General features: G+C 39.7%; 1 protein-coding gene across 3 annotated transcripts in view; it reads right to left on the bottom strand.

Moving 5' to 3' along the window:
• ATG10 (autophagy related 10) overlaps positions 1-27481 on the bottom strand; it is an 81944-nt gene that overhangs the window by 9012 nt on the left and 45451 nt on the right. For all 3 annotated transcript variants that reach the window (XM_014960499.1, XM_014960500.1, XM_014960498.1), the window contains exons 4-5: positions 22612-22738; positions 14775-14872 (exon numbers count right to left, since the gene is read on the bottom strand). In XM_014960499.1, the coding sequence (XP_014815985.1) occupies positions 14775-14872; positions 22612-22738 (225 nt within the window). The remainder of the gene's footprint in view (positions 1-14774; positions 14873-22611; positions 22739-27481) is intronic.

Raw genomic sequence — 27481 nt, 5'->3', positions numbered from 1 at the left:
GTTACAGAGAAATTACAATTTAAAAAGATTTCAGAGAGGGTAAAATGGCTATTGAAATAAATGCGCTTGCTGTAATAGCCATCAGCTCCAAAAAAGCCTAGGAAAAAAGTAATCAACTCCAAAAAAAAAGCCATTTATCCTAGCAGACACGGGATACAGTTTATTACCTGGGACAGGTGACATATTTATAGTCGCCTTGATTTCAATTTACAAGCAGAAGCCAAGCCATCCTGCCGATATAACCCAGGAAAGTTTCTGTAACTTTGCCGTAAAACCCAGAGAAAAGCACTCCCACTGCTAAGCCCGTTGGAGATGAAACAACCTACTTCTGTCTGTAACGGGTGCTGAAGGATGACTGTGAAAGTGCAACTACTGCTGTTCTCCTCCACTTTCTTAGACAATCAAAATAAATCTGCAATGGTACTGAGCAAGGGAAAACTTGAAGGGACCCTGATGAGACAAAGAAGTGCAAACTAGACCGAAAAAGCAAATTTCTGTCATTACTGAACTTCTGTTTTGGAGGAGAAGGCTGCAGAGGGATTTTGATTTATGCTCAAGCTCCTCTTTGCAGACGAGCAGTTGCAATTGCCCTTATGATTAAATGTATCTGCTCCCTGTGTATTTCGACAGACATAACAGCTAACTTTAGTGACAAGTTTTTATTAATACTTTTACTACTACTAACCCCACACAGACAACTAAGCTGGATCCTATCCTTCTTCCATTAAATACAAAGTCCAAGCTGAAGAGGCAATTAATCAAACAGCTAAAGTTTTGGGGTTTTTTCCAAGGAAAATCGAGCTGCTTTGGCAGCTCCCACAACACAAGCATCTGAGGACCCTTAATGCAGCCAGAATTTCTGTACATTGAACCACACCTACCGCTTTGTACCTGCTGCTTGAAGTCCACCATGGCCACGAAGGTGGAAATGCAGGGTCTGAAGGAACAAACACCTCATGGCACAAGCTGCTCTTCTCGTAAAGGATGTCTCAAAGCCCTGCTAATGACATTAAGCCTGGCTGATCACAGCCTGAATGCTGCCTCTTGACCACAGATTGCAGTAAAACCACCTTTTCCTTTGGACACCCCATGCTCCATGCACACATCACTTCTACACTGCTAACTTACTGCCATGTACGTTGACAGCTGCGGCTTCTGCTGAATGTGACAGCTGAGTATGTCTACAGCTCCCTGCCACAAAAACATCAATCTTGCTTTTCTGTTTTTAAAGCTATCAGAACTATCAGGGTGCACCCAGAACAGGAACAATAACCTCTACCCACAATCTCTGAAGACAGATTTACTTCTCTTGTACGATGCACACTGCAAGTTAGAAAGTCACAGAAAAAGCCAGTTTGCCAGAAGAAAAGTGTTTTCAAGGGTGGCAGATGGAAATGAGTTTAAATCACTTCTACTTTAGTAAAACTTTACTTTACATCTTTAGGCTCTTCCTATTTTAGGTGTATTCAAAAGATAAAAATATTCTCCATATAGAGATCTCTATAACTAGGACAATGATAACAACAGAAGAGACTGCCATAAGATCTGATAGGCATATGTGCTTTTTGTGCAGAGCTAACCTATTATTGTAATACTAGATACTACATAATAAAAAATATAACTGGATGACCAAGAGCCATTTCATATTTCATCCCCAAAATCAGTTTATCTATCTGCCTCACTCTAGAATATATACAGTTTTGAGGGAGTGGTGATCCTTTTTTACAATTTATAATTTTATTATTTCTTGAAAAGTTATTGAATAGTTAACACAATATCCTTGAAAGCATACCTAAGAGATAATGTGGGACAAGCACAATGTTATAGCCAATACTGCTGATATTTATATATGTGTATATTTACATAGTTTTATATTTTATTTATAGAATAAGGATTCTGAATTACTGATTTTAAGAACAAGAGGAATCAAAGCACTAGGTGACGCTCAGACAAAACTGTATTTTTAAAGCTTAAACTTTTCACAGGCATGTAACTTGCATTTAGGATTCTTTAAGAAAACTTTATAGTTAAAATTGGCAGGACTGTAGTTATATTGTCAAGAAATGGCATCTCAACCATTTTCCTAAGAAAATAAACAGATGATTCTTCTTCCATGCTTGCCAAAATAAGATTAATTCAGTTGTCACCATTTCAGTTATGTAGCATATAGTCTTAATTAATTACTATTTAAAATCTGTTCTTAAGTTAAGAGATTCATCTAAGGTGCAAAACTGAAAGATACAACAAGCTGTGGAAGTATGGAAAAGATACTGGAGACAGATTTCCTACCCTGATTAAAAAATGGTAAGTTAAGGAAAAAAAATCCATACTGGCATTTGACAAATATGCCCCAAAAGGGTTCACTTTATAATCCCAGGAATTCCTGGACAAAAAGATTTTGGGAAGAGAGATTTCATAAGACTTTTGAGTTTGAAATACTGCAACCAGCAAACGGGATGGCATATATTCCTACTGCCTCTTTACCGTTTATCAAGAAGGTGGTATGACTGATAGCTATAACTCAGACAATTACCACAAGGTAACGAATGGAAAACAAATTTCTCCAGCAGCAGAGCAGCAGAACACTAATTTAACTATATCAAATATAAGGAGGCAATGATGTGTCCATAGAACTGTGACTCAACCCTAGTTTTGAGTTCAGGCCAAGGGAAGACTTTCTTTGTTCCTCATCTCTCCATACACCGGCAGATGTCTGTGCTCCCCTCCTCCAGTAACAGCATCTTATTATGGCATTACCTATCGTTTGAAAAAACATTTGTTGGACCAAGTACTCTGAATCACTCCTGAACCTGAATATCCAATGTTCTTATATGGAGACTGCAGGACTGTCAATATACATGGTGATTCTCCGACTGACAGACTCACTTTAAGGCTACAAACTTTTTAATACCTAAATCTCAGTTCTGTCACAAGTTTGCCCAAGGTACTTAAGGATGTCTACACGCAGCGTGGTGGAGTCAGAGGTTGAACCAGGGATTAGCAACCACCAGAACCGTGAATGCTGGCACGACAACAGAAAATGGTGAAAGGACACTGGAACTGTCTCCTGCAAGGCTAGAGTGCCCATCTCAGGACAGTAGCTAAACGTTTTGATGAGACTGGTATTCGGAGTTTAGAAAATACTTTGATCACATCAATGTCTTGGTCAACACAGGCCTGCATGGCAAAGCTCTCTTCTGAGAGCACAGAAGAATTACAGCTTATGGAAGCTTGAACCCACCATTTCTAAAGGAGCCACAGCTCCCACTCTTCAGGGGGATTTTGGGTGATCTCTCCCCTTATTCTTGAATCAGGCTTGAAATACAATATACAAAAAGAGGAGCCAAAAAGGGAGTCCAGTTGACTTTCAACCTCAAGGGCTCTCAGCTGGTAGCCTTGGAGCCTTGGAGGCTGTATGAGCCTTGGAGGTTGTATGTAGCTTTATGTACAAGTCTGACCAGATGGAGTAAATTCATCTCCTTGGATGAGTTCACTTTCTTTCTTGAACCTCAGACTGCCTTAAAAACATAAGAAGTGCCTGACTGGTCTGGACCAATGGTCCATCGAGCAATGCGTCCTGTCTCTAACAGCAGCAGTTGGAACACAAACTTTTTGGGAGAACAGGAATCTGGCCTCTTCCTGTGGCTCACTCCCCCTGTACTGCTTAAGCATTTCTGCTGTATTAAGGGTGATGGAGGACACATTCCTGCCTGGCAATTTTGCATCCATTTATGGACAAGTGGTCTCATGAATTTGTCTAAATGCTTTTGAACTGCCGATACCATCTGCTTCCACAACTTGAGAGCACAGGTGCTTAGGCATAAATTGCTTTATATTAACATGGATACCTAACTTCCATTGAAATGGCAACTCAACCCTAGTTTTGAGTTCAGGCCAAGGGAAGACTTTCTTTGTTCCTCATCTCTCCATACACCGGCAGATGTCTGTGCTCCCCTCCTCCAGTAACAGCATCTTATTATGGCATTACCTATCGTTTGAAAAAACATTTGTTGGACCAAGTACTCTGAATCACTCCTGAACCTGAATATCCAATGTTCTTATATGGAGACTGCAGGACTGTCAATATACATGGTGATTCTCCGACTGACAGACTCACTTTAAGGCTACAAACTTTTTAATACCTAAATCTCAGTTCTGTCACAAGTTTGCCCAAGGTACTTAAGGATGTCTACACGCAGCGTGGTGGAGTCAGAGGTTGAACCAGGGATTAGCAACCACCAGAACCGTGAATGCTGGCACGACAACAGAAAATGGTGAAAGGACACTGGAACTGTCTCCTGCAAGGCTAGAGTGCCCATCTCAGGACAGTAGCTAAACGTTTTGATGAGACTGGTATTCGGAGTTTAGAAAATACTTTGATCACATCAATGTCTTGGTCAACACAGGCCTGCATGGCAAAGCTCTCTTCTGAGAGCACAGAAGAATTACAGCTTATGGAAGCTTGAACCCACCATTTCTAAAGGAGCCACAGCTCCCACTCTTCAGGGGGATTTTGGGTGATCTCTCCCCTTATTCTTGAATCAGGCTTGAAATACAATATACAAAAAGAGGAGCCAAAAAGGGAGTCCAGTTGACTTTCAACCTCAAGGGCTCTCAGCTGGTAGCCTTGGAGCCTTGGAGGCTGTATGAGCCTTGGAGGTTGTATGTAGCTTTATGTACAAGTCTGACCAGATGGAGTAAATTCATCTCCTTGGATGAGTTCACTTTCTTTCTTGAACCTCAGACTGCCTTAAAAACATAAGAAGTGCCTGACTGGTCTGGACCAATGGTCCATCGAGCAATGCGTCCTGTCTCTAACAGCAGCAGTTGGAACACAAACTTTTTGGGAGAACAGGAATCTGGCCTCTTCCTGTGGCTCACTCCCCCTGTACTGCTTAAGCATTTCTGCTGTATTAAGGGTGATGGAGGACACATTCCTGCCTGGCAATTTTGCATCCATTTATGGACAAGTGGTCTCATGAATTTGTCTAAATGCTTTTGAACTGCCGATACCATCTGCTTCCACAACTTGAGAGCACAGGTGCTTAGGCATAAATTGCTTTATATTAACATGGATACCTAACTTCCATTGAAATGGCACTTATAATGCTTTTTTATTAAAAAAAAAAGAAAGAAAGAAAAGGAAAAAAAAAGAAAAAAAGTCTGCCAAAAGGCTTGGCCAAAAGCCCTTGTTGCAGAAAACAAAAAGGGAAACTTTTATAAAGTTTTCAACACCTTGTGACCATACCAGTTGCCTCTCAAATGGAGCTGCAAGCGTCATCACAATACCCACTTCTTTCATATGGCACAATCAATATCATTGTGTATTTTAGAATTTTTCACAATATGGGGAAATGTTCAGTAACCACTTCTATTCCAGTAGTGAGCTGTTAGAGGTCATGGCAGAGGGAAGACAGAAGAGCAACCCACCTCAGTCCACAAGGGGAAATGCCAGACCAGGGACAGAACATGCTGTTACAATGTCTTCCACAACACCTCTCCTTAGCAAGTGCCACGGAAGCAAAGCCACTAACAAATAAATTATCTGTAAATGCAATGTGTAGCACTGAAACAGTTTTTCTACAGAAGTAGAAAAGAATCAAGAGAATCAATACTGTTACATTGTAATTCATTCAATTAATCACATATCTGTGTGGAAAATCTCACTGAATCTTCATTTCAGACGAACTGATCAACTCAAGTAACAATAGTGACAGGACCTTAAAGTCTATCCTGAATTGTGCCCCTGAAATTGGCAAGGATCCTCCTACTGCTTCCTATCTCTACATGTACATCATCCATTAAGCCCCTGTATTTGTTCTACATCATTTAGTATTAGTCCCCTATTTGGTCTTTGCCTCCTATGAAATTAGTCAGACTAGGTAAAGCCTTAGCAGGAAAAAAAAATTACTAAACTGTAGGGCAGCTACACATTATTAATTGATGCTTAGTTTTAAAATAAAATCTACTTGCTAGCTTGTACAATACCACCACTTGGTTTAAACCACACAAGTTCAATACATCACAGCAAATTTTAGTCAGAAATAAATATTCACCCAGCTTTCCCATTCTTAGATTTTTCCCTGTGAAACAGCTTTCCAATCCATAATGGTAAGACTCCCTTTCCTCAGGAAGTTGTACTAATAATTTTCCAAAAATATTAGCAGGGGATCCATAGCAACTGTTGATATGACTCAAAATGATTTAAGAGCGATCTTAGCAACCTTCTGTTAAGATATACTGTATACAGCCTCCCCCACTTAGCAAAATCCCACAATATGGCAAGAAAGATTTGTATGTCTAAGAATAGCTACCTACACACATTTTTCAAGATGACTGAGCCATAATGATTTAAATCTTCCCTACCACAGTTTCAGCAAGATGTGCCTCTACAACACTACATCAATGTGTTCTGTTCAGAGTTTTGAATCTTTCTCCTTTTTCAAATCAAACCATTAACATCCCTGACATTTTAGAAATAATGTTTATTGATTTTTCTGTTAACACCGCTATAAATTAACTGATGTAATGGACAGGATTATTGAAGTACTACAAAGATACATCTTCCAGATTCTTAACTACATATTGAAAAAGAGCAGACTCTGGATTAATATAGAAATAGTGCAGCTCCGTGCTGTTATTTGGGTAGCTTAGGTTTGGTTGACTACTTTTTAGATGACAGAATGGACATATAACAGAGATGGTATTACAACCACCTGCTAAGTATCAAATGACAGAAGAAAAACACCTCACTCAGATGAAACTGAGAAATAAATGTTGAGAAAAAAAAAACAGACACAGGAGAATTCCTTATCACTTATTATTTTGAAACTTGAGATCAGTACTTTGTGGGACAGAGTTGCTAACTCATCCCTTTTTGTAGTGGAAGTGCTATTAGTAAGTGGAAACAGATTACTAACAGTGGAAACATTCATTGTAGATGAGCACTCTGACAAGGGCTGAATACTCTGCACCTGAGGATGCATGAACAATGCAGAAGAAAACCAGCAAGAGTTTCAACAGTCCACACCTTTTTATTTTAAGGTGAGCCTTTAAGCTATGACTTCAAGCACTGTGGAGAATCTTTTAATAGATCATCGCATAGATAACAATGATCTCCCATATTTAAGAATTTATTCAAGGTTACAGAACAGCAGTAACACACCAGAAGAGAAATAAAACTTTGAAGGGAAGTCTATTTGCAGAGGATCACTATTCATAATTTAGACCCTTAGGTTTACCTCTTCTGCAGTGCCATGAAGGAGAGGCTCGTGAAAAAGAAGTTTTATGAGAAGATAGATTGGCAGAATAACACAATCAATGCGACCACAGGAAACTTCTCATTCTTAAGAATCCTGGAGGGTTTTGCACCCTTCCGGTAGCAGAATTTCAGACTGGCAGAAGATCTGAGTTAATGCAATCCTGAGGCTCAGATTTGCACTCAGAAACTGCTGCATTTCCAGTCAGAATGCTCTGAATATCTTTTTCTGGAGAGACTGCAAAGTGCTAAACAAGCAAAATGCTCATTTATTGTTAACAAATCCAGAACTAAGGTATCACACTGCCAGTCCACTCCCATGGCTGGGGAAAGCGTCCTGCGCACACACCTCCAAGTCACATTTTGGCAATAAAAGTAATTGCTTCTGAACATGTTTGGTTAAAAAGGGAGTGAGGGGGAGGGATGTATGGACACATGTGCTCTGTAACTTCCATAATCCTTCAGAGTCCTGACTCACAGATCAGTTTTTCATACTACTTCTGCAGGACCTTCAAGTCACCAAGCTTTCATTCTTCTTTTATTGGGCGGTTTTTCAACTGTTGAGCCTCCTGTAATAATGCAATTCCATTTCTATCCTTGGATGTTTGATTTTACGTTCCATCATCACTAAGCATTGATTAAGCCTTTAGCACACATACTTGATTGTGTTTATGACTTTGTTTTCTCAGGGGAAGGTCAGGCTTTATGACAACATCACACTGTTAAAAAGAAAAGTTTCGGAGGTACTTGGTACTGACTGTGACGGGGTTCATTCATCAGCTTTTAAAATTCTCTTGCTAGTTTGATTCCACAGGGGAAAATATAACTAAGACATGGAGTTGCATAAGTGAGCAGAATCAAAAATGGACTTGGGAACATAGGTTCAACAGCTTGTATCTAAAATTCATAAAATTATTACTCAGCTTCATTGTTGCCTTAGAAATGCATGTTTTCTCAGAGTGTTCTCTCTCCCCACAGGAAAAAAAAACCCACGATGCATTTCTGTCCCTGGGCATGTGCATAAACTACATCTTGAAAAGGCAATCAGCTTATGCCCTACGCCCCGATACGACTCCCAGAGTATGTCTGTGACAGCACTGGAGGTAGCCAGTGTTCATGCCACACGCCTACCAAAGCAGGTCTTGCACAAACATATCAAAAAGAAATACGACTAGGCAGTTATCCCTCCCCTTTACTCTACAGGCAAGTAGAGAACTCACCTGAGACACGAGAGACCTAGATTCAAATTTCTTTTCTGCCAGATTTAATCTCTTGACCTCCTAGGAGAGCAGTTCACCACTGACCTACATGGTATTCTGAGGTGGGAACGCTTCACTTCCCTTGTTGAAGTCGTTCTACTTTGTATACGCTTTTATAAATACCCACAAGGGCAAAGAAAGGATGAAAAATTACCAGCGCCTTTACCCATTGTTTTCAATCGGATAAACATTCTACTATCCTTAAACACATTTCAGAAGGAGCCCGGGAAATAAATGGGTCCCAGTTTACTTTCCAATAGGTGACATCACCATTCCAGTACCATTTCATGGTCTCTGCAGAAAACAATGATTCAACTGGATACGGAGACTACACGACACTCTTGGTCCTTGATGCAGGTATTTCAAAATGGGTTTGGAGCACCCAGCCACACCAGGATGACAATTCATGCACTGCCAATCCTATCCCACACCCATTCTAACAAAAAAGGGATTGAAGACTGTCATCTCAGCAACTTTTTTAAAGAAAATCAGTTATCTTATAGCTGGAAAAATGTAAATACGGATCGCTAAGACAGTGTAGCAGCTCTATTCAGTTTGTGGGTTTTTTTTAATATTTATATTTTTAAATAGTTCAATTAATATAGAATATTATTTGAAATTATTTATATTATTTGAAAGGCCATTAGACATATATTAAAACTTTCAAAGCAACTCTAGTCCTGTGTTCATATAGTTTATGTGGAAGTGTGTATATAGTATCTGGTGAAGTCATTATGCTCTTAAATCTTCATGATTACCAGGCCATAATTTTGAAAAGCAGGTTTCTAGAGGACATAATCTGTTCTCCTCAGGCACTTACAGCCTCCGTATTTTTACATTCCACAGCAAGGACCTAATGCCACATAGTCTGAAGACAGAAGTTCTGGCTGTAACAATACAGTCCCTTTCTGCTGCTTCACATCTCCCACTCAGCTTTGGTAGAGATTTCCAAAATTATAAAAGCCAAAACATAGCCTTTACATACTAGATAAGAACTTTAGTTATCCCTGTTTTTTAAATTCCTGATTGTTAAATCATGCACTACTATGTGATAAAATATGTTCACCTTCATAATCAGGAAGATTTCTCCCCATTTGTTTCATTTCTATTCTCTATTCTCTGTTCTTTGTTTTGGAACCTTTTTCCTATTCTTGTGGTTTTTTTCCTTTAAAATTGTCTCATCATTTAGCATTCGACTGTGGCACTTTTGGACTGCTGCCAACTTAACTATGCCTCTGGTATATTATACCTGGATATTAATGTGGTGGATCTGCTGTTCAATTACACAAAGCAGCACCACTGTGTTTGAACTGTTTATACAATGACACTATGTATTTACCTAAAACTGTGCTGGACTTCTCTGCTGAATATCAGAATACATGAGAGAAAAATACAATGACTCACTTCATCGTTCTTTTGTCGAGATTTTTCTTCCCATTTACTGTAACTTTCTTTTAGCTGGAGCTTTTGGAGAATGTGTATTGGTTTTGTTTTCCACTATTAATTGAAATCTCTCCAGAAGTCTTAGTTTTATTTTTACATTCATCCTACTTGCAACTTCTCTCTGTCTGACATACCTGTCTTTTTTTCCACCCACCCTCTTCCAAACAGGATCTCTTATTTGCTCTTACCATTGCTATACAAGTGGCTTAATAAGTACTTTTAAAAAGCTATGCAGTCACTAAAAACACCAGGGCTGGCAGGCTGAGGAGCTCGGAGGGCTACCAGCATGTGGTATGGGGGATGCAGGGCTGGGATTCCATCCTAAGTCATGCTGAATGGGAAAAATCCAACTGAGGGACAACTGAGGAAAGCTTTGTTTGTCTGCAGTTCAGGAAAGGCTACAAAGGCTTGGAAGGGAGCATCTTGTAAAGAGTACATTTCTAGCATCCATTAATTCAAAAATGTGAAGAGCCATTCTTTTGTGAAGAATGTTAGAGAGAAATAACTAATACAGGATATCCTCAGAAGCACCCACTAAGTTACAAGTAAACTATTCAGGAGACAGGCATGCCATGTCTGCAATTCCATTTCTGACTCTTTGTAAAAAGAAGCTAAAATCACAGTTGGCAACAGTTCTGAAATGCAACAGTAATCCATAAATACTCCTTAATTTTCCTGTCACTGCAGAATTAAGCTACTTCCAGCTCACACAGATCTTACCAGGTGTGCTAAATTGATGTCATTATAAGCCATCAGGAAATACCCACAGAGACCTGTAGCAACATTTAGAAGTTTTGTTAAACAGCTGTGTGTTATAATTGATTTGTATTATTTAAAACAGCTAAAGCAAGTTATCGCCGGATGTAGAAAAGGGATGACTGAAGACTCCAGGGAGATTTAACTCAGAAGAAAGCCAATCATGGGAACTTCATTTGAGCATTTTAAGATTATTACTAGAGGAAGTGCAATTAAATCATCACCATTTATCAATTATCATTATAAAATACTATGCAACCTTATCATGCTAATTTATTTATGAGAAGGTAACTAGTTGACTTCTGCTTTTTGCAATAAAAACAATATAGTCAGTAAAAATATTTGCAGACGCTTTCTCTGAAAATGAACATGACTTTCCACAATAATCAAAAGTAACTAAAAAACTTCAAATTTTACCTAAAATTTGGTTTTGCTAAAAAGCTAAACTCCTTGGAGCTCAGGCAGTGTCTCAGTTCCTGATCTCAGATATATTTACTATATAGACTATAAGCCAAAATATAGTTGCATCAAAAATACTCACAGGCATAGCACCCACATTTCATAAAATGCATGGAATGTAAGTCCCAAGTGATGAGTGTGAGATTCTGGATCTGGGAGAAAAAAGGCAGCACGACTTTCTAATCTGCCAACCATTGAATCAAATTGCAAAATCAGCCCTTGTTAAAAGCTAAGTAACATTATGCGTGGACAGTGGTAATCTGTATTTCTCTTCCCAATGGTGGACTGCTGGTCGAATTTAAAATTTTCATCTGTTTTGGAGCAAAATCCTAAACCTTTTCTCTCTGCTGTTGATGTGTATTGAGAGTTCAAGCCTGATTTGGTGAGCTTGCCCAGTGACTTGCATTACACGATCCGTGTCCCTGCAGGCAAAGCCTAACCCACATAACAAAATGGGTCAGCAGAAAAGCAGAAAGGGAAGAGAAAACTCTGTATTTCAGTGCAGAACCCTGATTCATTTCAGGGGGAAAAACACACTTTTTCTTGTAGATCTAACTCTTGCTTTGATCTGAGGCTCGCAGGCTGCTGCTTACAGTATGGTTTTATTATCTTTCATAATTCCTTTGAGAATACTCTGATTTTTACTGCTGTTTTATAGTTGGACTGGCATATGCATCTCGCAGTTTACAAGGGGAAGTGTTTGTTGCACCAGTGGTTGCTGGCACTGAAAACACGATGGTGTTGATGCTGCTGATTGTGCTGGTGCTTTCCTCTGCTCTGATTCTGCTCCAGAGAGGTGCTCGTCCACAGACCGTGCCTTCCTCTTGTCATCCGTTTGACTGAACGACCATCAGCAACTGCATCCTCACTGCCCGCTGCCTTTCTGCTTTCATCTAAAATTAAAACTCTAGACCTCTTAAAACTGCTTTCCCGCAGGCTCGCTCTCTCCCAGCCATGTGGGAAAGCACATTTCCAACCCAGGAATGCAGCTGGGGCCTTTGGACAAAATTCAGTGCGGAGGTAAAGCAGGCTAAACTCACTGAAGCCAGTGGAATCCAATGGCCTCGAGACACAGGTACACGGTGTTGTGGGAGAAGGTGTACATACAAATGGTGCAGAAATAAAAGTAAAGTAATTCTGAATTATAGAGTGGGATTGCTGGAGCATCTCGACTTCTCTGGCTTCTGCCCCCTGCCAGCTCTTCCAGTATTGTGCTACCAGCCTGAGGTATAGCATGTATTACTCTAGAATAAACAGTTTAACCCAGTTAAATGGCTTCAAGATGGAGGGGAACAGATTTAGATTGGAGATTAGGAGAGGGTTCTTTACTGTGAGGGTGGTGGAGCACTGGAACAGGTTGCCCAGGGAGGTGGTTGAGGCCCCATCCCTGGAGATATTCAAGGTGAGGCTTGATGAGGCCCTGGGCAACCTAGTCTAGTTGGGGGTGTCCCTGCTGACTGCGGGGGTCGGACTAGATGACCTTTGGAGGTCCCTTCTGGCCTGGGCAATTCTATGATTCTATGATTCTATAATCTTATTTAATGGAAAGTCACCTTGATGTTACGTTCAATAGTATTTTGCTGCTATAACTTTACCCCTTCCTCCAAAATGTTTTTCCTGACATCTGTGTGTGTGTTTGTCACTGGACCCACACTGGCTGAACCGCCCCTGGAGAGGTGTCACAGAGACAGCAGGTTCAGCACTCCACATGTTTTACCACCCATAAAACCTGTTCCTGCAAGCCTTTGTGTGTACATATCTCACATGCATCTCTGGTTATTAGATGCAGGACAGTTTTACTTTACTGTTCCTTAAGAGGCAAAAATAACGTCTGGGTGGGAATGACCAGGTTTTCCTTTTGTCCTCCACCACTCTGATTTTACACATTCCAAACATACTGTTTATGCTTTATTCTCAGTAGCATTGCATTATGATTTATTACCTATACAGAGCTGCAGGTTCTTGCAGCGCTTTGCAGACAAACAGAAAGAGACTGGGGTTTACGGAGGAGCTTGAACGTGGCTTCAGGCCCCAGCATAGTGTGAGGGCAGAGAAGGCCCACCACCTCTGGAGTGCGCGTAGCAGATTGTCCTGGACATTTTTGCAGGTGGGAATATAAACTATCCACAAGCCAGAACAGATCAGCTGGGAAATACCAGAGATGTCAGCCCTAAAGGACACCTAGCATCTGACCACAGGGTTACTAGTCTCTGTCTACAAGAAATGCAAGAAAGTAGATGAAGGGAAGGCAAAGTTAACTGAATCCTCTGCCTCCCTATGCAGAAATACTCACGGTTTAGCTACGAATCTGAAACTTCAGTTATAAATCAGAAAACTTTACTGAGAAATCTGAAGTGCAATACTTCCCTGCGCACAAAAACAGTTATCTGCTGCCATATTACATTATTTTATCAAAACCACTTCTCATCTTCATTTTGCAGTAAAGAAGTCAGGCAATACTTGCAATATGTAAAAGAGAATATGTATTACGAGAATCTGCAAACTCACAACTGGAATTCAAACGTGGACAGCAAACACCCAAAAACCAATGCTTGTTAGGTTCTCAGAGAACTATTGCAATATAAATAGTAGTCCATGGCTGCAAAAACATGAATGCTGCTTATGTTCCTTCCATGATTGAGTACCATCTACAAAGAGGCATCCTGTAATGACATTGCATTAGTTGAATTAAGGAAACCCATGTACAGCTCAGTTGAGGTTGCATCCCTGTTGTGCCAGCTGCTGTGGTAAGAGACCTGTGTACCTGGAAACAGCTGAAATCAAGAAGTCAAGGAAGGAAAGGGGAGGAAGAAAGGACACATTAGTATCTTTTTCTGATGATAAAAATTTACACCTGGGGGAGTTTCCATTCTTTGTCCAAACTTGCACTGGAGGCCTGGAGCTGAGGGAATAAACCAGAGCCACCAACTCATATAAAGCATATCTCACTCCTCCTTGAACAAGTGTGACTGTTTTCCAGAGAGCAAGTCTCGGAACAGTTGCTGAAATGATGTGGTGACTTTAAAACCACTTTAAATAAAAGTGATTTGAATAGCTCTAAAAGAAGTCAGTGATATCACAGTTTACTAATCTGCTTCCTCTTGTAAAACATGGCATTCATTAACTACTGATTCTTAAGGACATTAGTCAGCAATAACATTATTTGATTGAGAGACCAATTTTCTTTCCTTCAATCCTAAGGATTGCAAGTCTATTTAAAATTGAAAATTACACAGTCTTTTTTGGTAATTTGATTAATACACAATATGCAAAATGTTACACTGATATATTTTACTTATATAAATAAATCTACTTTTGTATTTACCCAAATCCATGATTACTCAGAAATTGCCTGAAGTTTTCAGGATTGGCTTTGGAGAAGCATTTTAATTGAGAGATAAACGAGAGATAAGTCTTACATGATGAACACCTATATACCCCTCAAAATCCACGACTAAAACTATTGTTGGCAACTGGCTCGGCACAACCTCAGTTCGACTTTTGTTTGTTTCACTTGTGTCCAGGAGGGGAATAAGGCCATTGAGGATTCAAGCATATATTGCATTCATTAATTTTGTAAAGGACCAGTGGTTTCTCACCTGCTGCGTAATAGTGTCCCAGGGCCCCTCCAGCAGACGAGCCTGGTAGCATGCATGAACACTCTTCCATATTTCATCCAGAGTTAAAGGTCTTCCATCTGTGAGGGGGGGGGGGAAACAACCGCCCACAGTCAAAGCTCTTAAGCGTGCTATATCTTTAATACTGAATAGCAAACGTAAATCTGAAACTACACAAGTAAATCTGGAAGCAGATGGAAAAAATAACAGCAAAACGTGACTAAGCCCCTTCTGGCCCCGTAACTCCAAAAGAGTGTTGCTCAAATCCTGACTGAAGTTGCCTATAAAACTATCTTAAATTCCCTGTTCACCTCTCATCTCTGTCACCTGAGAGTAAAAACTTACTGTTCTGGTTGCAAGGGGTGAAGTTAAACTAATTTTGTAAAACAACATTTGGAAAAGATTTAAAAATGTAAAATCACAGAATAATATACATAATGAAGAATTATCTCAAGGAAATGCGCACAATTCATAGTGAGAGTGTGGAAAAAAAATCTAAGTAATATAATTCTGCACACAAAATTTTACTTAGCTTTGGTAACCTACATGCCCATAATTTGTTCTTGAGCTGCATCTATATAGCATTATTGCATCAGGTTTTTCGTTATGATGTTAGAATTATGCCAAGATATTAGTGTCAACCACAAAGGAAATAAGCATGTCAATTTTTCCTGAATATTTGGTTTTGGCAAACAGCAATAGAATATTTTGATATACTTTCAATAAGTAGCTTCATCTTGGCATTTATTAGGTGTCAGAAACCATTATCCTGTGATAAACAGTTTTATTCTACTGACATTTTCATGTCTGTAAAATGAACAAGATTTATTCACCCAATTAACATTTGAATGCCATGTTTAGATACAAGTTAAAACCAGCTGCCTAGAGCCTCTGTTTTATCTTATTTTCTGCACATATTTATAAAAAAAAAAAAAAAAAGGAACTGAACTTATATAAGCACCATACAGCAGAAGCATGTGGCAAATAAAGTGTCTGAGAGGGCAACAGCATATTAACTGCCTATACTGTGCTGTCCTCACGAAGGTGGGACTTGTGAGACCGCCCTGCTCTCTGTCTTAGGACAGCAGATATGAGAGCTGTGCTGGAGACGGTCTAACATTTGCTAAGAAATCTGCTACAAGAGCATAAGTTAACTTTAGAAGGATGTATTTATGCTCAGATCATCTGTGTGCAGGTAAGACGAGATGCCGTGCTCGCTTGCAATTTTCTGTTTTCTATTCAACCTGTGAAGACAATCCAGAGAAAGTCCAAATGTAAAATCTAGAAAAACACAGGTTCTAATGCAAAACTTGATTTGCCACTCTAGATTTTGTTCTGTACGCCTTTCTTTGTATCTGTGAATTTTTATGGCAACACTTGAGCAAATTCAGATCGTAGACATGGAATGGATTACTCTGACTCTAACCATTAATCTCATTTACAGAAACGATCAATTATTGAAGCATTAATCATATTATAGTTAAAATTGAGTTTTGCCTTTACCTCATGGATTTTATTACTTCATGTATGAAAAGCAGTATATCTTCCATCATATTTCCATACTGATTTATGTTCATTTCACAGAAAAATACAAATATATCCAAACCGAAAGTTAGACTTCACATGGGAGGGAGATCACAGGCAGTAAAATACTTAAATGGTTAATACAGAGTAATTCCAATGTTTCACATAGAAACAAAAATTAATCTGGGCATTCTGACTTATATATTGAAATATGCTTGGATTTACGTTTCCCTAGATTCTGAATTTTCTGTACTATTTTAATATATTTCACTAAGCTTTAAACGTGTTTTTTAAACTGAGTAAGACTTCATACATACTCCCAAATAGTGTCTTACTGTAAATACTTATTTAACTGACTAGCTCAGAAGATGGGAGAGCAGATGCAGGAAGTTATCAGTACTTAAAATGGATGTGAGGTTTAGCTGCACAGCTGGGAACTGCAAGCCCCTTGCAAAAGGAGAGGGGGTGGATGGACAGTTTCCCCATCCTCCTTTGTGGGATGAAGACCTGAAAGTCTATTGAAAGAGTCTTGTCTCTCAACAAAATAAAGTAAAATAAAATAAAACAACTACACTAAAATCTTAAAATGACTGACAGAAGGACCCATTACAGAGAATCTATCTGGAGGTGTATTTTATATTTTAAAACTCCTCAGTTTGTATGGTCATCTGCTTAAGATGATATAACAGAATCCATTTTATTCACAAGCTCCCAGATTTGCACAAAACACACATCTGTATTCTTTGGGCACTTTTAGACCTCTTTTTCCAGGGCTGCCAGCATTCACATGTTTAGCAGCCCTGCTACACATTCTTGCAACCCACTGAAACCTCAAATATCCAGCTGGGCTGACAGAGCGGTCCGTAATTGTTGCTGCTGGGCAACAAGGGGCCACGCGGGCACCTGCTGAGCCAGGCAACCCCTCCACTTCTTCCCTCACTCTTACCCGTGATGGAGCCCAACTCTAAAAGTTCAGCCAGAAAAAGAAGGCAACGGCAGCACCGAGCCAAGAGAAGCGGCAGGAGAGGAACGCGGAGGCTTCAGATGCACCCAGCAGTAGGTTTACTCATCACCCACCCACGAGGACACAGCTGCTGAGGTGCCTGCAAGCTTGTCCCAAGCCTTACCCCAAGTCTATCCGGGAGCGGGTGTGCAGGCAGAAGTGGAAGGTTGTGGTTGGATGTACACTCTGTGTAACTCATCTCATTAAATAATCACAGAGAGTGAAAGGAAATAGCTGCTCGTGGGTCACACCAGATTTACTGTACCTTTGCCTGAAGCTCCATGTGTGTAATGCCACCGCTCTGGCACAGGACACATCATCAGTTCATCAGGTTCTTGGAAATGCAATGATACAATAAACTTGACATCCACCCAGCAAGAAAGGCCAAGAGAGCCTGAGAAGTAACCAGCTAAGATATTTGTTGAGAGAAAGGAGATCAAGGATGAAAGTCAAGAACTTCTAAGTACAGGTTCTTTCTCTGCCATTAATTAACTGTGGACTTAAGTCAACTACCTCATCTGCCTTAACAGTCAGGCAAGGACAACTACAGCCTTCCTATCATAAACTCAGATTTCTATTATTTAAACTGTCTAGACTTTAAGAAACTTTTCTAAGAGCTTCCTGATGGTCCATCTGGGATTAACTGATTTGTGTCACCACAAACAAGAAATACCTAAAAAGCAGATGGCTGAGTGTCCCCTCACAGCAGCAAGGTGTGCCACTGAGATGACATATGAGTTGCAGCTCCCAGCTGACTTGGCACCTTAATTTCTGCAAAGAGTAGAAATTCTCTAGGCATACAAGTTTCAGAGAAAAAAATCGGGCTTCCCAAGTTGCTGTATTCTGTATTTGTGATGCATGCTGAGGGCTTTTAATAATTTCTTAATTTCTAATTAAAGGTTATTTGACACTTCTGGTGAAATGGCACCCGAATTGTTTTGAGGCTTCATCCGGGCACACTTTCCAAAGAAACAGTAGGTTTTTGTAGTCTTAAGAAACCACTGCTACAAAAGAAAAAACACCCTTACAGCGTAGGAGAATATCTGGTTATTCAAACTATGCCATTTTCTTTATGTCCAAAGTCACGATGAAACCAGTTCTCTTGGGATATGGTCTTAAGAGGAGCTATTTTTCTGAGAAAGGACACAGTGGTCACGTGGTTGTGAGTTCAGGGAGCAAGTCTGTATTCCGGAAAGCGCATCAGTCAGGCCTAGCATGGTTAAAAACACAGAAATTCATGCCTTCAGGGTTGGAGGAAGTTACATTATCTTACAAGCTCGTTCTTTCTACCCACTGATGAGCATGGCTTTCATTGGCAGGGATTTACCCGTATGTCAGACAGACAGACGTATTTTGAACAGGTCAACTTGAAAATCCCGTTCCTTCTTCCTTTTCTAGAGGAGTTAGGCTGCGGTCCTCATTGTCTCCCATTAGTCCTGCTCCTTCTTTTCAGTGCTTAGCCAGCATTCATGATTCTTTCTCTAGCTTTGTAGGAAAAATAAGAAGAGAACTGTGAGGCAAGCCATTATTTTCTTAACATGCAGGGTGATTCCTGAGTGATGCCCGTGACCGTGTTGCTGCTACCTCACTGTGGGTGCAAGAGGTTTCTGAATGTATGGATTTAGACAATGACAGCTCGGGAAAAGTCCAAAAGTTCCTTGACATCTTAAAGACTAAGGAAAGGGGAAAACACTGATTAAAGAAAGCTTACTGGACCTAGCCCAGCCCATCTGGCTGATGCCAGCATTGAAGGGGAAGGCTAATTGCCTATACCATCTGTCTCTAAGAGGGCTAATTGCTGACATCAGACATCAGCGGGACTCCATGCATTTCTTCAGCTACCTATTTGGTAATCTCAAAAGCCAGAGAAAGAAAGAAGGGCTCCCATTTCTGAAAGGTATGGCATGCATAGGACTGATTTTGGAGAAATGACACCTATTTCTCTGAGACTTTGAGGTATTGAGGACCTCGGTATTGAGCTCCTGACACAGACTGCGACTTCCATAGGTCTGAATTTAGGAAAATATGCCACGTGGGAAGTATCATAAGATAGTGAAAAATGTTTCTTACGTACATATACATAGCCTAAAAATAGCTTTTTGTATCCTATAATGTTCCCAAACATCTTTCCAGACATAGTCATCACACTTAATCATTATTTTCAGCTAAGTATTTGTCCTTGCAGAGAACAAGATCTTCCCTGTACATATATCCCCAGAGACTACCAAAAAACCTTAGATGTCTCTCAAAGCGTTTTATTTCTGTTGCAATTAAGATTTCAAACCCTTACCTTGCACTACCTTACATATAAAAACTCATGTCAGCAAAAAAAGAGGTCTAAACATGAATTCCACAAAATACGTTATTTCATCCAAATTAGACAGCAGCAAGGATAAGGATACAATGCAACTTTTGCCCTTCTGCAGGAAGAATGGATCTGTAATGATTGAGCACAATTGCTAGCAGAGAGGAACGGAAACTGGATGTCCTCAATGACACAAGCTCCTGAAGATGCCAACCATACTGCAGATGACAGCAAAATCTCCCCAGGAACTCTACTGGAAGCACTTTTCCTAGGAGGGACAGTGATAGACCAAGTCAATGAAAACTGGACTTACATATGATGGGAGAAAGGGAGGATTTAACTGTTCTAGAAAAGTTTTTAAAGAGCCCATTTGGAAGAGTAAGATTTGGACAGGCTGGCACCAGCTGCTATTATAACATACAAAGTGAGGAAGTGAATATTGCAAAACAAGCAAAACTACTTAGTCAGGTCGAACAGAAGAATTATTATTTCCTAGGCAGGCCTCGAGGTGTAATGGCCACTTAACATACTGCCAGAGAGGAAGCAGGGCTTTGAATTCAAACTCTGTGCCCTGCTGCTGGGGAAGGCAAGACAGGGCAGGGCTGTGGAAACACTGGAAGGATTATACCTCACCTTCACCACCCGCAGCAAGCTCTAATTAACATGAGGATCAGTATGGACAGGATTCAAGGGAAGCCATGAACAGTTCACAAGAGACTTGTGAGGAACCGATTCTGTTACTTAATCTACAAATAATGGTAGGAATTTAGACTGGGAAATTGATGTAGGTCTCAGAAGATTCTTACCTGATTATTGCAGATGAGGAATGCAGCGAATATTACTAGTTGTCTGAGAAACGAGGTGAGGAGCCTATCACATGAAGACTATTACCTCAAAGCAAAAAAATTCTCAGGGCATTACCTAGTGTTTTCCTAACGCCAGGTTCAGGACAAGACAAAGGATATTTGCTCAGATATCTCAAGTGATTGTGAGTGACTGTCTTCTGCACATTCCTGAAAACCATGTCCATGTTGGGACCTTCAGACAGTGTGGCACAGGTGGGCAAGCAACTTGCAAGGGTGACAGAATTTTTCATTTTCAAAAGTAAGCTATCCATAATGAAAATCAGAGAATACCAGCTGAAAACATTAGAGGAAAAAACATTTATTGCCAGCATTTTGTATCCTTCTCTCTTCAAGAGTCAGAGAATGCTAAATGTTAAAAGAGACTGTTAAATGCTGAAGAGAACCCAGGTGACTTTAGGAATTATCTAAAAAAAGTCCTTGTTTTCCATTGTGGAAAATTCCCAAGAAGTGTTTCAAAACATAATTGTACTAGTAGGAACAATTACAGTTTTGTACTGCAAGGGGAGCTGTTGGCACGCAATACTACCACGGAGCATTAGATCATCCACCAGCTTCTGTAATATCCACTTCCAGCTATAAGGAGTCATGTTTCAACACCTCCGATTCCCTGATGCTGACAAGCTAAACAACTTGTTTTGTCTCTGGGAGCTCTTCTCTGGTGATTAACTGCTTATGGTGAATACTAATTATATGAAAGTACAGTACAGTAGAAATAGTGTCCTATTTCCTCTACCTGCAGCGTCTCCATCCTCTTCAGTACAGACAGTGCACTATTAATTCAGCTAAAACCAAGAAGATGTCATTTTTCAGGACCACAAATAGGTTAATCTGTCTCTTACAGCAAAACTTTCTTTATCTGCCTGTCTGCACAACAAGTTTAAAGGCAAAACATCGCACATTTGTAAATGCCTGTAATAATTCTAGAAATAAATTTGCAGCAGGATGTGTGCAAATGAGTTCTGTTGGTGGTAAAGGCAGAGCAATGTCCCCAATTCCCCACGTCCCAGTTTGAAAATTTACCCCAAATTATCCATTCCTGAAACTGCACCTCAGACTAAAATCTTTCCACCAGGGAGTCTATGAGAATTTGTTCTTCAATTTTAAATCTAAAGTGCCTTTTAAAACGCTAACACTGCAAAATTAGAAACCATTAAACAATATAAGGCAGAGAGTGATTAAATCTACCAAACACATTCAAAGCAGCTTAAGCTACTTTTTAATTAAAAAGGAAAAGATATCACTGGCAACATTCAGACATCTTTATCTAGATAAAGTTAGGAGGTTATTCAAAACACAAAAGATGCTGATGCTACCGTGCAGGAGAGTGGATGAAATGAGTGGAAGATTTCAATCCCTCCGCCCTCGGTAGAGAGTCCTCAGGCAGAGAGGCACGGAGCACAGCCAGTGCTGCAGCGTGATCGCTCTGTGTTTTCTGATTAAATAAGTGACACTAACAGCGGCCTTGGAGGGAGGCTGTGTGTTCCTCCTTCCTTCCTGACAGGATGGCGAGTGAAATCACAGTGGCTGTAGCAATTGAGTAATGGGTGACAAGATGTACGTATCAGGCAGGAAAGAGGATCGGTTAGAGTTTCAAGAGCCAGTGTTAATGGACAGAAAAAGGCAGTACCTTATCGGGATTATTTTATATTTTTTTTAAGCAGCAAACTTGAATAGAAAACGGCACGCACTTTTAAAGGCACATTTAGACCCCAGCCTTGTGGCTCAAATTCAGGGTCCAAAGAAACGGACCCAGTTCTGCTGAAGCACTGCAATTACATCCACTTATTTTGTAGCCAAATTCAAACCTGCAGCTTTAAGTTTTTGTATTCATTTAACGAAAGGAACAAGAAAAATGACCAGCAGTTTTAGTCAACCGCAGGCAAGGTGCCAGGAGCCAAAGATCAGCCTCGTTCAGGCTGAGATGATATCATCTACTCCAAGGTCCTGAAGCTCTGTGTCTGGTGTATTACAAAATTTACTGGTAAACAGCCTCATCTCTTACTTTCTTATTGCAGATGATCGCTGCTCTGTTCCTCAATCTAATACAAAATCTGTGTTTAACATCTATTGCATCCAACATACTTTTATTCTTCCCTTTGTCTAATAGAAGATTGGTCTTACCTAAAAAGCATGCCCTAAAATAAAGCACTGGTACTTGGTAGCTGCTGGAGTACAGGACGTGATATTCATAGCGAATCACTTCTTCTGTTGCACAAACTCCAGCTACTTGAGAATCATCCAAAGACTCCTAAAACAACAAACATGAACACAGTAATACATCAACTTTTTTATTTGCATCAAGGGAAAAGTAATTACTACTATTGTAATAAATTCAATAAATATATAGAACAGAACAGAAATAATGGCAATCACCCCTTTCACAGCACTACTCATTTAAATTCCCAAAGGAATTTCTCAATACTAGCAAGAAAATCACAAAAGTCCAAAACCTATGAAGGCATCCTACAGACTTACTTCCACAAACAGTGAACTATGTGTAGGCATTTGCAGAATTGAGGTCTTTCTACGTGCAGGCTGCTTTTGTAATCAAAAAGACAAGAGCTTTCTAAAATCTTTACGGCACAATGACTGGTACAATAAGGTGACTACAGCTGCCTATTTCCTCATTACCTTTAGTGTAGACCATTTTAAAAATGTATCCTTAAATAATCTGGTTTTGCTTGCCAAAGACAAATCAAATGCATCCATCAAAAATTCTCTGTTCTACTTTTCTTTAAAGGCTTTTTGCCAGAGGTTGTTTTTGCTAATAATACTTCTAAAACTGAGACAATTTTTTTCCTGTTAATGTGCATTTCAGGTGAAAAGTAAAGATTATTGTAGGTTTGAAAGAAATCAGAAGAGATGGATCTTGCTGCACTGAAACATACCCCAGCTGCAGCATAAATTTCCTAACATTTTAGATTAATGTTCAAACAGTCCTAAGTACCCAGATGTTTTGACTTCTCTAAAAACTTTAGATACTCAGCACCTCCAAAAATGGAACCATTACATTAATAACGCCATTAAGATTAAATGTTAGAACAAACTTTCCAAGAAGACACTGTAGGTGTGGACTTGTTCGGTTTTCAAACCCCCAAATTTACATGCATGAACTAAGCAGCCATAATGCCCCACAGGCTGGATGTGTGTTTCAGAACTTGACTAGTAAGCAACTGTGAATATTGGCTTACTCTCTCTGTCCAACCAAAATAAAATAGATTGAACAGGAAAGAAGAACCAGCATCCTTTGAACACTACGCTGGTTTAGCACACAAGAAATACAAAGGTATTTTGCATTTTTATCCCGCATCCTTAATTCAACTCAGCAATGAATAGATCTTTGAAGAGATATAAGAACTGATAAACTACAACAGTAATGACACACAATTTTTTTTGACAGCGCACATAAAAGTGATTTCCCCCAAATTTAATGTATTAGATGCTGCTAAGACACATGGATAGAAGATCACAAATGGAAAGCCCAGACCTTGGGAAGCTACGGACCAAGGTACTGTAAATACATTTTGGGGCATTACATGAGAAAATCGTAGATGCTCGCAGAACAGAACATTTCTGGGAAATTCCGGACAGCTGCAGGTATGGTTGGTTTTAGCTTATCAGGAAAGAGATATCTAAAGCACTGAAAGGGAACGTTAAAGGAAGTGCTCTCTGCGTTAACCTAGTTTTAGAAACTGTACGTGAAGGGATACTCAAGACAACATGCCAGAGGGGACAATGATGATTACTGCATCTGACTTCACGAGCCAGGTAAAGGTACATATGCTGTGCCCAGTTCCCATGTAAATGTGTAACAGACTAAGAAGGCAAATCCTTTTCCTCCTTACACGTCATGCCCTCTTATCAGATGTGAAATAACACACTAAAAAAACCTCTCGAGGAAAACAGAAATTTCTTCTCTACAGTAAGCTGATCTTTCTTTAAAAGGGATCCATTTTCAGTGCTTTAGTGAGACTAGTAAAAGACAGAACTGCAGCTGCCTGTGCTACAAGAAAACAAAAAACAACTACAGATTGGCTTTCAGGTTTGTAGGGGTGGGAAAGAGAGAATCCATATTCAGAACTGAACCTACATTAAAATTTACAAAACCCTTTCAGATCAACCTCCTGGAATCAAAATCATACTGCTTTACAGACATTAATGTTTCATCAGATATTATGACCTTGACTATTGCTTAGTCACTAGCTTACCTTGCTGTGACAAATACTTCTCCTGGAAATGGCAAGACTACCTGTTCATGTTCACTACCTTGTTCACTATTGTTCTAGAAAAAAGCTGTATGCATACATGTACTTCTCTATCCTGCTTTCAGTATATAAGGTGAAACGACTGTCTACCCTCACATTAATATCAGTATCTAATCAGTGACAATTCTAGCCTGAATGATAAAGAAGTCATATTTATATGCATATAAATATATAAGTATATATATATAAGTACATAAATACTTAGGAAAAGAAGTATGTTAATACTCAAAATGAAATACTCAAACTCACATCCCCTTAAGAGAAAACATGCTTTATAAAAACTCTACTTACTATCTCAGAAAGTCATATATTAAGCTAGGAACAACTTTATCGTTAAGAATTCAACTTCATGGGTTAGCACAGGTTTCAGCTGGTGAGCAAGTTATATCTTCATTTTCTAGATCAGGAAAAGGAAAGTGGAGGAGAGACTTTCTAATTTCACTGTTCCTTAAGACAGCCACTGAGAAATCTTAAGAATTTTTGCCATTACCAGACAGACATTATTCAGTGAGGTACTTCCCAAAACATCCTATGACTTCCAGAGAAAGGTGATTTTATCCAGTGGCCTTCCCAGAAGACGTATATAGTTTGATGGCAGGAGAGGCAGCAGAGAAGCAAAGAAGGCTGCTTTACTGCTTTACTCTTTTGGAGAGCAGAGTATCTTCGGACACATTTATTTTGCATTATCCTGGATTTTTTTGACTGACAGTTTAGGCAGTTTCCAAAATCAACCCTTCAGCTGAATACAAAGCTCAAAGAAGCTTTGAAATTGACATTCTTCTGCTCTGTATCCAGACGGACGTTGGTCTACTACAAAGTTTCTACCCTTTTTCAAAATAAGTTTGTGACTCTCAGATCTCTTTTTCTGCTGTTTCTAGTAACAAGTGGGCACATTGTATTTGTGATCTGCATACGAAGGCAGATAGCTGAATCCTTCTTAGGGTTACCTCTAATCCCCTTTCCTTTCGGTAAACAGCAGTTTCACGACTTCTTGCATAAAAAGATGTGTAATCCCATACTTTACAGTCTCTCTAAGTACGACGCACGGTATTTATACAGGGAAAGTACATTTTGGAGCCTAAAAGTTTTGATGGTATCTCTCTAGCTGATGAGATGAACTTTGCTGATGAGATGAATAAAACGAGTACAGTCATTTTAGGCAATCTTTGGAACATCTAAAAATCTATGCATGGCTGAATAAACCCATGGAGCCTCAGAGAATTTTATATCAGCCCAAAAGAAGAGATTTATTTTTCACTCTTTAACCAACTACTGATAAAGCCATAAATATAAAACACAGGTGTAACATGTTAAAATAAAAAGACCACAGAATTTTATTTTGATATATGTCCTATGAAAGGCTACTTAATTTTTTTCTTCAAGTAATTGTGCTACTTCCCTTTTTTACTTATAAAGCTGTCCTATCTCTTTTTGAGTTAATGCTGAATTTTAATTACTGTAATACACAATATAAATCAATTTTAACTTCGGAAGATTTCATAACTGCTGCAAAACATTCATACATGTACAGACATGACAAAATAAGTTCATGATTTTGCTTAGATCTTGTAAAGACAAAACAAAGATACCTGTGTTAAAAAAAAAAAAATTAAAACATTAACAAAAAAGGAGATTTGACCAAACTGCAACCATTAAAAATGCTATGAAGTAATTTGATTTCTCAGTTTTTTGTTTCTGCTTTGCAAATTTGCTTGCACGCTTGCCATGCTCCAAGTTAAAACTGTGAATCCAGGACTCACTGACTGTTTCCTAAACAAACTGGGAAGTTGTCATCAGGAAGCATCTGCTTCTCTATTGCTCTCATGTGAAATAATTCTTGTGCTGCCATAATGGACTATTGAGCAGATATTTAAACGCAATGTATATATTAGAAAAAAGATAAGCAGGAACTACCTATTCATTTATATTAGTTCCATCAGAAATTAGCTATCACTAAATTTAATTTATATATTGTTCTCAACCCTTAAGTATCCCCTAAACAAATTAAGTTGACTTGTTCCTTCTTAAATGCTAAATTCTTTAAATCAATAGGTAAGAAATGTCATTCTGAAGGAAAAATAACGTATTTGCATTGTTTTTATTCCTCCTGATGAAGGCATCAAGTTGAAAACCCCTGGTAACAAGTTAATCTGACAGCAGGAGAGAGTTAGCAGTGTGTTTTGGTACTCTTGGGTAGTGACTGTGCTCCGCAGGCTGAAGAGCAGCAGGAAGGCATGGGTTAAGGCAGGTCACCTTTGGAGGGAGGGCTCCAAAGGAAAGGGAAGAGCCAGGGAAGTGACAGATAGGGGGTAAACTGGGAAAGCAACAGAATTACCTGATAAAAAAGGGATTTTTCTCTGCTGACACCAAACATTTCCCCCTCTCCACCTCACCCCCAGAGGAGCCTTCCTTGCTCAGCCCAAACTCCCTTTGAAATACAGAAGCAGGCCCTACTGCCCTTTTTATGGGGAAAAGCGGTTTAAAGAACAGCAGGCTCCTTTGCTCCTGGATCACGAGCTGCTGCTGCCCTTCTCCCAGTTCCCATGTTCCTCTCTCTCCTCTGGCTGTCCTGACCCCTGCTTCCTCCCGTGGCAGACCAGCCTCCCGGGAATCTCTCCCTCAGGATCCCGGCAGGAGCGGGCTGCGAGCAGGATACAAGAGGGAGGAAGAGGTGACGCAGGCACAGTTACTGGTAATGCTGGTTTCATTGTGAAGGGGTTATGGGG

This window comes from Calidris pugnax, unplaced genomic scaffold, assembly GCF_001431845.1.
Source record: "Calidris pugnax isolate Ruff unplaced genomic scaffold, ASM143184v1 scaffold326, whole genome shotgun sequence".
Lineage (NCBI taxonomy): Eukaryota > Metazoa > Chordata > Aves > Charadriiformes > Scolopacidae > Calidris > Calidris pugnax.
This window is presented reverse-complemented; position numbering and strand designations above follow the sequence as displayed.